The 15,061-nt window shown below is 40.2% G+C and overlaps 2 protein-coding genes across 5 annotated transcripts in view; both read right to left on the reverse strand.

Annotated features, from left to right (window-relative positions):
• The window catches only part of LOC114656170 (anterior gradient protein 3-like), a 270,125-nt gene that overhangs the window by 112,068 nt on the left and 142,996 nt on the right, over positions 1–15,061 (reverse strand). The window lies entirely within an intron of this gene.
• Positions 1–15,061, reverse strand: part of LOC114643119 (tumor necrosis factor receptor superfamily member 14-like) — a 203,729-nt gene that overhangs the window by 15,255 nt on the left and 173,413 nt on the right. The window contains exon 9 of one of the 4 annotated variants that reach the window (XM_051930535.1): positions 3,595–4,830. The exons of the other annotated variants lie outside the window; for them this stretch is intronic. Within the exon in view, the coding sequence (XP_051786495.1) occupies positions 4,722–4,830 (109 nt within the window). The 3' untranslated portion in view covers positions 3,595–4,721. Of the gene's footprint in view, positions 1–3,594; positions 4,831–15,061 lie in introns of those variants that run through there. 4 annotated transcript variants of the gene reach the window in all.

Here is a 15,061-nt window from a genome sequence, read left to right on the forward strand (position 1 = left end):
TCGCATAACATCTTGCGGTTTGTAATCAGTGACTGCGTGTTTTTTTTCCCAATCTTGCTAGTCCCCACATGTTGCTGTATGCTGTTTCTTTTGTATTCCAAGACATGCAGAGGATAGAATAGTACAGAGCAGTAAGTTCAGCGCTATATGCAATCATCAGATTCAAATGTTAACTGTTCACACACACGCAAGGATCGTCTTTCCTACATTTACAACGTGTGTACCTGTTACAATGTACACGCTTCTCTCTATGCTGTGGTTCCTATTACACACCTGAAAGAAAGAGACAATATATGTGAAAACATCATCGCACTAATGCAATATTATTTGAAAACGAACAGCGTCAGATCAGGTGTGGATTTATGTTGGCACTATTACTGAAAGAAAAAAAAGATCAACATGTGCGTTGATCCTGCAGCACTGAATAAGCTCACGCGCTCTAACATCCCCCCCCTTCCCCCCCAATCTGACTCTAAGAAACAGTGCAAGTACAGATGCAAACCAAGTGTGATCAAGAGTCCCCTGTTTGATCCCCACTCACTCCTATATTTGCTGTTTTCAGTAATAAGCTGCTCTTTTTGTTAATATTATACAGTACACACATACACTTGGTTTGCGTCTGTCTTGCACTGTTACTTAGAGTCAGATCGGGGGGGAGGGGGGGTAATGTTAGAGCATGTGAGCTTATTCAGTGCAGCAGGATCAACGCACATGTTGATCTTTTTTTTTTTCAGTACATGTGCCTTCCCTGTTTATTTATATATCTAGTGTCTTTTCTGCCTGTCTGTCTGTCTATTACACAGTGCTCTGTCTGTCTGTGTGTTATGGATCTTAAAAATAACAGTTATAAGGACACTTGTTCATGTTAATTGCAGTCTCCATCCATCCATTTTCCAACCCGCTGAATCCAAACACAGGGTCACAGGGGTCCGCTAGAGCCAATCCCAGCCAACACAGGGCACAAGGCATGAACCAATCCCGGGCAGGGTGCCAACCCACCGCAGGACACACACAAACACACCAAGCACACACTAGGGCCAATTTAGAATCGCCAATCCACCTAACCTGCATGTCTTTGGAATGTGGGAGGAAACCCACGCAGACACAGGGAGAACATGCAAACTCTACGCAGGGAGGACCCGGGAAGCGAACCCAGGTCCCCAGATCTCCCAACTGCGAGGCAGCAGCGCTACCCACTGTGCCACCATGCCGCCCTAATTGCAGTCTCAATTGTTAAAAAATATTTTAAAAGGAGCATCCTTCATGAAAATATAACAATCTCATTAATTGACTGTACATATCAATTTATGAATTTTATGTCCGTTTCAGATTAAAAAGAAAAGAAGAAAAAAAAAAAGAACACTTTCTCCTCAACGGGGAATCAAACTCAGGTCTCTGATGGACAGTAAACGTACTGCACTCTGAGACAGCAAATCTTACCGCTATGCCACGGAAGCTGTTGTATTGTTCTTGAACCTTTTGTGAAAGTGTTTATTTGATGTTTGGACTTCATGCTGCTTTACACATTCTATAGTTTATGCCTACATTTTGTAACATTTATTACTAAAATATGAAAAAGTTTCTGTTTTAACAATGTGGTTACACAGATTACTGTAGAAACGGAACACACATGAAATGCGCGTGTTCCAAATAACGATCTATTATTTCCACTCTAAAACTCCACTTCACTCCCAGATAATCAATCAAGGCATGAGCTGGGAGATGCTCGTGCACGTTCTAAGTCGGTGGGGGGATGGAATAGCCGGCTGCTTGCAGCTTGTTTTTATCGGCACATTTAGAGGACAAAGGATGCTGGCGGAGAGGTGCAAATGGTTTTAAGGTGGGCCGGATCTACAAGTTTTTTCGTAGACTCTGGTAATTCTAGTGTTAAGAGCAACAAACACAAGTGCAAACAGACAATTTGTCATACAGAATGCAACGCTGAAGGTTCAGGATGTGTCAATCAAACATGTGCCATCAGCAGACATACAGAAAACCAACAAACAACACTCAGTATATACAGAACTGTGAAATAGGAGATAATAAAGTAAAACGAAATAGAAAAATAGTTCAGCATACCACTGCATATGCTTATAATAAGCTGTTAATACTTAGCTATCTAAAGTAAAACTGCACCAGGCTGATGTGCAATATCACTTAGTACAGACAGTTGTTAAACCACTGAGTTTACCTTTTGAAGAGTTCATATTCAGTTAAACAGGCTCAATAAAGTTTAAACTTCTAAGATAAGGTAACCCCCCCATAATAATTTCTCCATTTCATATACAGTATGTACATAAATATAATTTAAATTATGATGTATACATCTCCTGTGAACAGTGGCTTTACCACTCATATATGTACTAGAAAGATATTTTAAAACATAATAACATGAAAAATAAAACACTGTTGCTCAAATTGAGAGAAAACACAAACCTATGTAAATTAAGGGGTAACTGTATTGTGTGTGCAATATACAGTTCTACCTTATATTTAGTGCCTCATTAAGTCTGTCATGAAGTCTAATAAATCGGTATAAACTTTTGCAGCGCTGCAATTAAGATGGACAAATCTTGAGCTGAATGCAGCCTACACACCATCTCAAAGCAAAAAACTTGAAGAAAATAAGATTTAAATGCACAGACAAATTTGTCATTTTTTAAGTGTCCACCAAATTAAATTCAAACACATTTTTCCACAGCAACTGTCTGAGACAGAAAAACCAAACCACAAGATGCACTGCTGAGAAAATAGTTGCAGGCATTCTGTCAAATGTGAATTGCAAACACCCAATTGAACGTGAACACATGTGTTGTTACATGCATTTTCAGTTTTGTTCCCTAAAATATTGGTGAAATAATGCCCAAGAAAAATTCCACATTTTACATTTTTTGTAAGGTATTTTTATTCAATTAGTTTTTAATATGTAAGACACTTGTATTAAAATGTATATGCATATATTAAACTTTTTAAGAAATTATTTTGTGGGATGCAAAAATTTCAGAGTGTGCTGGCACCTAAAGAACACCCATGGTACCAAAATGGTTCATTAGTGTATTACAATGAATGTAAGAAAACAATCTACAGGAAACCAACTTTCTTCTGACAGTGCAGGTAATGAATATACATTAAACATTTTTAAAAGGATTATACTACTTTGTGGTAAAAAGGTGATATTTAATGAAGTGTTTTGGGTTTGTATATTTACACTAAATAAAATAAAAGACAACTGAGGGATTCTTCATTCAGTTTTGGTGTTATTGGGTGCATTATATCTCTTGCAGTGGTCTTGTTGTCTTCTATATTGTTGTTCAGGTCTATGTTAGTGTTATTGGACTGCACCATCCATTTTCTCTTTTGCATCACAGCAACAAATTAAATGTCTAACCCATTACACACCTGCTCTGATCGTTCATACCCAGTCATATTTTTGTTTTAAAAGTTTTTTAGTAGGTATAATTGGACAGGTTTATAATCGTGAGGATTGAAATGGGGCAGTAGTGAGTACCAGACAGCATGTTGCTGTGAGTGACTGTACTGTCGGTAAAAACTTGGACTTGCAAGCACAGCCCCAGAGTGAGCACCCGATTCACCCTGATAGTAGATCCGGCCATACATATAAAAAAGAAATAGAAATAAGCAAAAGTGTTCAGTAACACTGATATTAACTTCAGAAGGCAGTAGTATCAGGGTGGAAACTGTCCATTGGAATAAAAAATTAATGTTAACAAATGACAGCCTTCTTTCTTTGAATCCCGCAAAAAACAATCCATACAAAGTTCATTATCTCATTTCTGTAACCTTTTCATCAATATGCTTTTCAATATTCAGCAGAGATGCTTTCTTTTCTTTTGAAGTACGCTGCAAACTGTTGGATTTAGTGATGAAGGTCAAATTGCTTGTAGCTTCTGCTTTCTCAGCATATTAATCAGCTGATTTCTCGAGGATACAAATGTCAGTCTCCATTCTAGCCCTCTTCATTTTCAATTCATGCAGCTCACTTTGAGGGTCTTCCACTTCAACTCAACACCTTGCTGTTCTTTCTTTCTCTTCTCCTCATTCAGGTAGGCATAGTACAATACTTCTGTCTGGCTCCTGCAGCTGAAAGGAGTAGCTCTTTTCTTATCTCCACCTTGGTTATGCCTCAGACAGACCTGACATGGTCAATAATGAGCCTCTGAGCCACCAGAGACCTCTACTTCTGATTCACCACAATCAGTTCTTTGTTAATGGAAAACCCTCGCTCCATGCTGGCCTGTGCAATGAGACAAGACCAGTAAAATCTTGACCACATTCCACACTCTGGAAAATTATGTTTTTGTCCCCATTGTCTCATACAGCAGAGTGTCTACTAGATCTATTTTGGGGTAAAATTCCCTAAATTTTGCCTGAAGAGCTTCCAAATCACAGAACTCCCTAAATTCTCTATAAGGACATCATCACACATTGCCTCATCTATGTGTTTAGCTTCAACAAGTATGCGCAGCATTCTTTTCAACTGACTGGCGCATAGCTCCTTCGATTCAGACATGCATCTTGGGTCAAGGCACTTCGTGCTTCTCATTAATGTGTGATGCACTGGAGCCTTTATCAACTTCTCAAGGAGTGTAATCAGTAGCATCTTGCAGTCTATCTTCATCTGTAGTATCTGCTTTTCTGAAATGTTTTTGGAAGACCTCACTTGTTTTAGTGTAGCCTCTGCTGCTAATTCAATGTCATTCTTAGAATTGTCCTTGTGCAAATTGCTGTCCTGAAAAGGAACATGAAGCTGCTTCATTGTGGTTGAAGCTTCTTCCAGGTGCTTTTCCTTTATGAATCGTCCCATAAGCCCTGTAAACAATTAAAATGAAAAGACTTTATTTTCAAGTTTTATCACTGATAATTTAGAAATTTACAAGTCATATTTCCTTGTTTCATTTAAACAGACCAAATAAGTGATTACACATTCTTAGCTTGAAACAAGTACGCCAGTGGTTCTTTTCACAATGAGTACCACCATTATGACTGGCAGTAAAGTACAGTAGTGCAGACATTTAACTATATATACAGTTTACACAGGAGGCTATTTTATTCCTAATATGTACTATACTATTTTATATATTGTAATGATTGTTTCATCTTTGTGACAAAAAAAAGTCTGAGACTCCTGGCGTACCATTACACCTTATTAGCGTATTACATTTGTTCTAGATTAACTGACATGAAATGGAAAGCAATTAATTTAAAACACTGGCAGGTACACCATCAATATGTTAGTATATAGTATTATTATTAGTATACAGATAAATGCTTACCTTTAATCAGTTTGTGCATGTCCTGAGAGAGGAAGGGTAGCTTGGGTTTGTCTGTTTGATATACAGTGCATCCGGAAAGTATTCACAGCGCATCACTTTTTCCACATTTTATTATGTTACAATCTTATTCCAAAATGGATTAAATTAATTTTTTTCCTCAAAATTCTACACACAACACCCATAATGACAACGTAAAAAAAGTTTACTTGAGGTTTTTGCAAATTTATTAAAAATAAAAAAACTGAGAAATCACATGTACATAAGTATTCACAGCCTTTGCTCAATACTTTGTCGATGCACCTTTGGCAGCAATTACAGCCTCAAGTCTTTTTGAATATGATGCCACAAGCTTGGCACACCTATCCTTGGCCAGTTTCGCCCATTCCTTTTGCAACACCTCTCAAGCTCCATCAGGTTGGATGGGAAGCATCGGTGCACAGCCATTTTAAGATCTCTCCAGAGGTGTTCAATCGGATTCAAGTCTGGGCTCTGGCTGGGCCACTCAAGGACATTCACAGAGTTGTCCTGAAGCCACTCCTTTGATATCTTGGCTGTGTGCTTAGGGTCATTGTTCTGCTGAAAGATGAACCGTCGCCCTAGTCTGAGGTCATGAGCGCTCTGGAGCAGGTTTTCATCCAGGATGTTTCTGTACATTGCTGCAGTCATCTTTCCCTTTATCCCGACTAGTTTCCCAGTCCCTGCCACTGAAAAACATCCCCACAGCATGATGCTGCCACCACCATGCTTCACTGTAGGGATGGTATTGGCCTGGTGATGAGCGGTGCCTGGTTTCCTCCAAATGTGACGACTAGCATTCACACCAAAGAGTTCAATCTTTGTCTCATCAGACCGGAAAGTTTTCTTTCTCATGGTCTGAGAGTTCTTCAGGTGCCTTTTGGCAAACTCCAGGCAGGCTGCCATGTGCCTTTTACTAAGGAGTGGCTTCCGTCTGGCCACTCTACCATACAGGCCTGATTGGTGGATTGCTGCAGAGATGGTTGTCCTTCTGGAAGGTTCTCCTCTCTCCACAGAGGACCTCTGACAGAGTGACCATCGGGTTCTTGGTCACCTCCCTGACTAAGGCCCTTCTCCACCGATTGCTCAGTTTAGATGGCCGGCCAGCTCTAGGAAGAGTCCTGGTGGTTTCGAACTTCTTCCACTTACAGATGATGGAGGCCACTGTGCTCATTGGGACCTTCAAAGCAGCAGAATTTTTCTGTAACCTTCCCCAGACTTGTGCCTCGAGACAATCCTGTCTCGGAGGTCTACAAACAATTCCTTTGACTTCATGCTTGGTTTGTGCTCTGACATGAACTGTCAACTGTGGGACCTTATATAGACAGGTGTGTGCCTTTCCAAATCATGTCCAATCAGCTGAATTTACCACAGGTGGACTCCAATTAAGCTGCAGAAACATCTCAAGGATGATCAGGGGATACAGGATGTACCTGAGCTCAATTTTGAGCTTCATGGCAAAGGCTGTGAATACTTATGTACATGTACTTTCTCAATTTTTTTATTTTTAATAAATTTGCAAAAATCTCAAGTAAACTTTCTTCACGTTGTCATTATGTGGTGTTGTGTGTAGAATTCTGAGGAAAAAAAATGAATTTAATCCATTTTGGAATAAGGCTGTAACATAACAAAATGTGGAAAAAGTGATGTGCTGTGAATACTTTCCGGATGCAGTGTATGGTGACGAAGGTGGTGATTTCTCTTGCAATGCTATAAAGAGAGGATCAGCACAGCAGTTCTTCACCTCTTCATAGGACTTCACTTTTGGACTGGGTAGTTCACCTCACTCTACCATCTCAACATAGTGTTTGACATGTGGCAAGAGCAGCATTCTCCTTTCTGATACGCCAACATTCTCTATCCACCGGTGCCTGCAAAATTTAAGCATGGGCATCCTACATTTGGTCGCAGTCAGAAATCTTTGTGACAAGCAGAGCAATCATGGAACAACCAATACAAGCTTAAGAGTTTGTGTTCAACTTCCCAGTTGGTGGACTTGCATCGATCTCTGAACGCATAATGCAATATGTGCAACCCACACGAACTGATGTTAATTAGCGACTTCTCCACATCATTCTGCGCTTGCTTCTGGAGCATTTCAAACACTTTCCAATTCACGTTCGGCTCATCCATAGAGATTTGCGATTCTGATTTCTGAAAGCAAGTCCTTCATTTTCACAGCGATATCTTGCGGTGAAGAATTGCCCATAAACTCTGACTCAATGTACAAGTAGTCCCCAAGTTACGGACATCCGACATACGACCTATGAACGGGGCCGCAGCTGCTCCTTCATCTGTCTGGGGAACGCGACGCAGGTGCCTCAGTAACTGCCGCTCCGTCATCTTCGGCCTGGGGACGCTTCAAGCGGTGGCTGGACGGAGGCTGGAGGGGGGCAATTTCGCTGCTCGCGCAGTGTAGTGTCACTCGGGCAGCTCCGGCTGATGAATGGGGCGGTGGGGGCCGCACCCCATTCACTCTCAGTGGGCAGCAAGCAGTGACCTGGTGCCCATAGTCACCGGGGCCACAGCTAGCGCTTGAGTGCAGGACGGAGGCTTGATGGGGAGGTTCGCTGCCCGCCCACCAGACCGCCACAGCTACTGCTCCTGACTGGACGGAGGCTGGATAAGGCAGAGGGGGGCGTTTCACTGCCTGCCCACCACACACACGGCTGCCATGTTTGCTCTCTGTGGGCGGCTGGTGATGCTGCAAATGGTGACTTGGTTGTGGCTGAACAGAGGCTATTGAGGGTGAAAGGGGCGGCGGGGGGCAGCATTGTGGTGTGCCTTGGGTGGCTGCCTGTTGAATGGGTGGGGTGGTGGGTGATTCACTACCCGCATTTGGCCACACAATGTTCGTTCTTGGTGAGTGGACGCCCCATGCCGCCCCCATTTATTCTCAATAGCAAGCCTGCTTGTACTGTTACGTACATAGCAGGAAGTTGTCTCTTGTCAGTACATCAGACGTGCTGATGACGGGTGCCTTCCTGCTGTGATAGCATGTACAGTACAGTGCTGTACAGAAGAGCTCATCTTAACCTTTTGTCTTCACCCTTCAAGAATGTCTCTGAAACACAAATCTGATGCAAGTGCTGGTGCTACAGTAAAGAAGAGAAAAACCATCACCATGGAAAATAAAGTAGAAATAATAAAAAGGTCAGAGAGAGGTGAAACTCCATCATTCATTGGCAGAGCACTTGATTACAGTCGGTCAACAACAGCATTTATTAAAATAATGTACCTGTTCCGACTTATATACAAATTCAACTTAAGAACAAAACTACAGTCCCTATCTCGTACATAACCTGGGGACTGCCTGTATTTAGTTTTCAATTCTGGCCCATCCCATAGCCTGACATGCATGTTTTAACTGTTTAGCCTGTAAACAGAGATTCAGACTTTCATCAAACAACATTACATACAGTCTTTGTTTCTATATTTCAGACAAAGTCTTTTTCTTAAAGTAAGGAGCCAGTCCAAAACTACATATATACAGTAATCCCTCACTTATCGCGGGAGATAGGTTCCAAGGCCGACCGCGATAACTGAATTTCCGCGAAGTAGGGACACTATATTTATTTAATTATTTAACGTGTATTTGGACGTTTTTAAACCCTCCCTGTATTGTTTACAACCCACCATTTACTCTATTAAAAACAGGGACAACTGCTAAGCAATATGAAATCGTTAGATAAGTTTACACTTACTGTATAGCGAAGTACACGTAGCAGCTTGTAGGCGGTCATGACGTCGTCGACCTTGTTGCAAAGATTCCTAAAGCAGATTCCATCCAGACTACTGCCTTATCACGTCCACTTGCAACCTGTTTTGCACCCTGGTTAAAAGACACTGCGGTCGTAGATCTTATATGCTTTTCCTCCTTTTTAAATAAAAAGAATCGATGTCCTGCAGCGGTGTAGCTGTTCCCTTCCTTCAACATATCCAAAACTTTTACCTTTTCTGCAATCATTTGCATCTTCTGTTGGTGCTTGGACACGGCCCCTGAAGCATTAGCACGTTAATGATGAATGAGTGAGATGAGACTTCCTGGTTAATGCAACACTCCGTCGCTGAGCCAATCAGCAGCACACAGGAACTTAACTGTGTGCTCTGATTGGGTAGCTTCTCAGCCATCCGCCAATAGCATCTCTTGTATGAAATCAACTGGGCAAACCAACTGAGGAAGCAAGTAAAAAGACCCATTGTCCGCAGAAACCCGCGAAGCAACGAAAAATCCGCGTTATGAATTTAGATATGCTTACATATAAAATCCGCGAAGTCGTGAATCCGCGAAAAGTGAACCGCGAAGTAGCGAGGGATTACTGTATACGAGCACTTCCGATCACCGCATGCAAATCTAGCAGCAATCTGGCTGTCGGGAAACATAGCCTGAAATAACTGTTTTGTATCTTCACACAACTTATAAGAAAAGTGAGAATTTACCACCTTTAGCGCCCACAATACCTCTGCAGTTAGGGCTTTGTTTCTGGACACAGCGTCTGAAATCTGCCCTTGTTTGAAGGTGGATGAGAGGGAAGTACTGCAGCTGGCAGCAGGTGTCAGGTTGGAGACTTGGGGGGAAAAAGCCAGTCATGGAATTGAGAGATGATTCACGTGCAGCAGCAGCCTGGTGCTTAGCCCCCTTTGCATGGCTAGTTAGTGCTGCCTCTCCCATGTTCAATATGTCAAGCATTTTACTACACAGTCAACATTTTGCACGTCTCAGGTCCTGGTCATTCTCAAGCCACCCCTTATACTTATCCAAATGAAGCCATACATTGTTAAGTCAGCATTTACTAAACATTTTGCTACTGAATCTCCTGCTCGCCCAAAAGTAGAAAACTGCATTTCTGATGCTCACCACATGCAGCGTGACGATTTACTACAGACCTGCACGAAAATTTAAGTTGTTACTGTATAAAGACGTTTCTCGCTCAATCTTAAAGGAACCATTTACTTCATTATACAGATGTGTCAATCAGATTTCCATGTCTTTTCCATAACTTTCTTTGTTTATTTAGTTTTCCAAAACTTTTCAAGACCTGGAAATTGCTCTTTTCAAATTATGCAACTTTTCCAGGTTTTTCATGACCAAGTGAACCCTGTTATATGTACCTTTGCTGCCAGTCTTCTCAGTTTCATGTTTTATTGGTTGTGAGATGGAATGCTTATTAAATTTTAGTGCCACAAAAATGAAAGTTCTTTGCAATGCATCAACGGAATTATTTTGGATACTGCACTACCATCAATGGAATGAATAATAGATTGCGGCTTATCACTAGATAAAGAATTTGCACTTGGACAAACTTGCTTAATTCAGTTATGTGTGGCAGACATGTATGCAAGCCATAGTTAAGAAACATTGCTCTATATGAAAAATAATGATAACATCATGCATGCACTTTAGCACTCCTGTTGGCGCTCTACTGAATCGATTAGTGCGTGCTCATGAATCGATTCCTATGATTCACTGAAAACAGTCTTTCAGAAAGAACAAACAATCCATGTGACTATAAAATGTAACACATCCCCATGTAAAACTGTAGTGGAATAAAAGTCAAAAGTATCCACAGCTAAATCTACTTAAGTTCGCATATCTATCTATCTATCTATCTATCTATCTATCTATCTATCTATCTATCTATCTATCTATCTATCTATCTATCTATCTATCTATCTATCTATCTATCTATCTATCTATCTATCTATCTATCTATCTATCTATCTATCTATCTATCTATCTATCTATCTATCTATCTATCTATATGTAAAAAATGTACTTAACTCCAGTAACAAAGTAATTGTAATCTGTAACTTTCCACCACTGGTTGTACTGTATGACAAAAATTATATGTTGATCTTCATTCTGTGTGATTTTTTTTAAAGGCCTTATTCAGCTGACATTTTATCATCACTGGTGCTGGTATAGAAATTACACCAATGAGTAATGGAAGCCTTAATTAAATTGAATCGTATATTGCAAAAGGTAGCTTCAGCATGTAAAGAATGTAATAAGATAGCTGCAGGCAGTGTGAGAATTAAATATTAAAGGCTAATGCCCATACCTTTTCTTTAAAGTAATCTGGAAGGACAACAATATTTACAAAAGTGAAGTTTAGGAATATGGCAAGTAAATAAGAGAATTGACACTCCTGTGGCCAGATGGCCAAATATTTCTTAGGTCATAAGATAAGGGTGGAAAGGAAATCATGTCCATCAGGAAATTATTTATGCCTGTTAAGCACAAGAAAATTTTGTTAGAATTTACAAGCCAGAGGGTTAGAATGTGACAGGTAGACAAGATGTGATCATTCCTTTATCCAGGTGGAGACTTGACTTGCCTCTCGGGTCAAGGTTGTAGCCGATAATAGAGCAATTAAATCCAAAGGAAACTTATCAGTTCAGTATCTAGCAGTTAGAAGCAGCTATAGGAAGTGAAAACAGCAAAATATATAAGTTGGTGTAACTGCTGTCAAGATAAAATTAACACAGTAAACTAATTCGTAGCTGAAGTCACACAGAATGTTTCTTCATTTTAAGATAGATGAGCTTGCAAATTCACCAATGGTTTTCAATGGGAAATTTTGAAATTTTAAAATTGTGTATGGCTAGATCTGTTCAAGATATTTCAATGAAATTCGAACTATTGTGACAAATTTCTTTGAAGAATAAATATGCCACATTTCAAAAATTGTTCCAGGGTTGTTTTGGGTGAGTTTTTCTTGTGGACAGACAGACTGACATATAGACATGGATTATCGCAATAGGCGATTTGTGCATTATATGCAAACACATCTAAAAACTCCTGCTTATATTTAAAAATCAGGAATGTCATCATTTCTGTAAATGGACAACTTCTGACACTTTGCACTTTATGTTGATAAATGTTCTGGTGTATTGAGTGGATAATTATTAGGGTGAATGGTGTGAGCCTCTGCATGTTCACCAGTTGTACTGATGTGAAATTTACAGACTGGCGCATACCCATCTGGTAGATGGTCAGCTGGGGCCTGGCAAGACTCTGGAGTGTATAAAGCTCCAGTTGTACTGCCTAGGCATCGATGGACAAGTTAGGAGCTAATGTTTGATCCATTCTGAGTGCCAATTACATTAGATACCCCAACAAAAGAACAGCTCTTGTCCATCAGCGATGTTCCTTTTAAAAGAATGGGAGTCAAAGTTGTCATACCCCTTAAGCTTTTGGCCCCTGTGCAAAAATACATTTTGTTACTCGTTATTTGTACTACTTGATACCCTAAGGCCATCCATGTTTGGGTTGGTAATTCAATGACTACAGCTAGAGAATTAATGGAAGTCTTGCAAGGAAAGGCATTCAAAAAGAGCCACATGCATTCACAAATTTTTTTTGCCCTTTGTGGTGCTGCATTAAGAGGTATTAAGAGGAGTCAAGGAAGGTTGGGAGGCACAGCCAGAACCTTAAATTAATATTTTATATGTTGTGAAGCTGCCTTATTGCTTTGTGAAAAATGTACCACAAGTTTGAGAACACAAAAGAAATCTCAGTGGGTACAGGCCAGACTATAGGACCATGGGACCACGTTCTGTGAATTCCAACCAAGGGATTAAGCTATGGTACTCATATATTACTGGCACTCTTAGCTCTCAGGATACTTTGAGGTTAAAGAACAAATGGATCTGGTAGATTATGTGGTATGACAACATAACTTTCATTCCCAGGAACATGTCCATCATGTTCTGCTATATAAATGTAATGAATTATTATTATTATTACAGTCCTGGTCCTGGTGTGATCCTGATGAATCAGCAGATAAGATAGGTCAGAGACTTGCATTAATCACCAAAAATTCTGACATAAACCTAAGAGACAAACCTTTTCCGACCCAAAAAAGCCACAATTTTTCCACTATCTCCAAATTAGAAACTTTGCTAAACAAAACCTGCCCAGTTTTCCTCACCTCCCACCTATTTCTATTCCAGAAGAGATATTGATCAATCTTAAGGACTCAGATGGCATTTCTGTAATATATAAAAACATTATAAAGTCCCTTCCTTTCAAAGATCTCAGAGCCCAGTGGGGAAAAAGATCTTTTACTCAACATTTCAGAAATGGAGTAGAAGGCAGTCGCACACAGAATTCACTCTAGCTCCATATGTGCAAAACATTAAATTATTCAGCTTAAAATCTTTTATCGAGCACATCTATCTTGTTTAAAATTGTCCAAAATGTTTCCAGGGCAGGATCCAACCTGCGAACATTGCAATTGAGCCCAGCTTCACTGGGCCACATGTTATTGGTGTGTAGCAAATTAACATAATTCTGGACAAAACTTTTTAAATTACTATCTAACTGTGTTGGTGTCGCAATTCCTCCTAATCCATTAACAACTGAGTTTGGTGTACTCCCAGATGGGCTTAAAGTGGAGACTGTGGAAGATTGTGGGTTCGCTTCCCGGTTCCTCCCTGTGTGGATAGCGCTTTGAGTACTGAGAAAAGTGCTATATAAATGTAATGAATTATTATTAAGGACAAACTGTAATTGCCTTACTTCACTACTAGCACATAGACTTGTCTTGCTCAACTGGAAGAATCCTAACCCACTTCTTTTAAGTCAGTGGGTAACTGATGTTACATACTATTTAAAATTGGAAAAAATCTAATTCTCACTTAGAGGATCTATTCAAAACTTGTTTAAAACCTGGCATGACCTAATCAATATCATTTTAGATTAAGCATTTATATTGGGGGAAAAGACTCCTTTCTCTCTTTACGGCTCTCAACAGTTTTGCTTTGGTTGTTAGCCTTCCTCTCTTTCTCACGGGTGAGGGGTTGACTTGATTGTATGGAATGTTTTATGCTTTTAATAAATTCAATAAAAGATCCAAGAAAAAAACCCAAAAAAGCCACTTGCAAAGCATTACAAATAATTTGGCCAATATTGTGGACTAGCCGACACCCACCGTAGCATACGGCGGTGTAAGAATAGGAACGGAAAACGGTGAGAAAGGAATTCAGAAATCAAGAAGAAATAAATACTTCTTGAAAGACGGAGTTGTGAATAGGTGTTTTGGTGGAGACGACAGATAATGAGTCGAAAGATCTAACCGTAGAAAAAGCCACGTACAACTGACCATGGCTAAAGACTGGTTGTTGTAGATTAACGCAAATCTTTGCAAACGTTTGTCCTTGGGACTTGTTGATAGTCATGGAGAAGGTGAATCTGAGTGGGAATTGTGTGCATTTAAATTTAAAAGGGAGATTGGTGTCAGAAGGAAGGAGAGAGATTTTGGGAATGAGGACTGTTTCAGAATTTTGGATAGCGATCAGTTTGCACTCAATAATATTTGTATGTATTCGGGTAACGATGAATCTTGCTCCGTTGCAAAGACCTTTTGATGGCATAATATTTGGGAGGAGCATAACTACAGCTCCCACCTTCAGATGAAGGATATGGGAAGGCATGGCAGTTGGTGTGAGGGTGTGTAAAAACTAGGGATGCACGATAATATCGGATTTATACTGTATCGGCACATAATTGGTTAAAATAATTTTATCGGCATCAAACTGATGACTAAATTGGACCGATAATTCGAACCGATATTGATGACGCATTCACTGTGTTCTGGATGTGGCAGACGTTTAGGCGACGCTGGGCTACTGTGTGAAAATGTCTGCGGTGTGGAAGTTTTTCAAAGTGAGTGAGAGTGACATAAAATATGCCATTTGCAACACTTGTTCAACTAATGTTTTGCGCGGAGGGACCAAAGTGCGAAATT

The sequence above is a fragment of the Erpetoichthys calabaricus genome, chromosome 8 (assembly GCF_900747795.2).
Source record: "Erpetoichthys calabaricus chromosome 8, fErpCal1.3, whole genome shotgun sequence".
Taxonomy (NCBI): domain Eukaryota; kingdom Metazoa; phylum Chordata; class Cladistia; order Polypteriformes; family Polypteridae; genus Erpetoichthys; species Erpetoichthys calabaricus.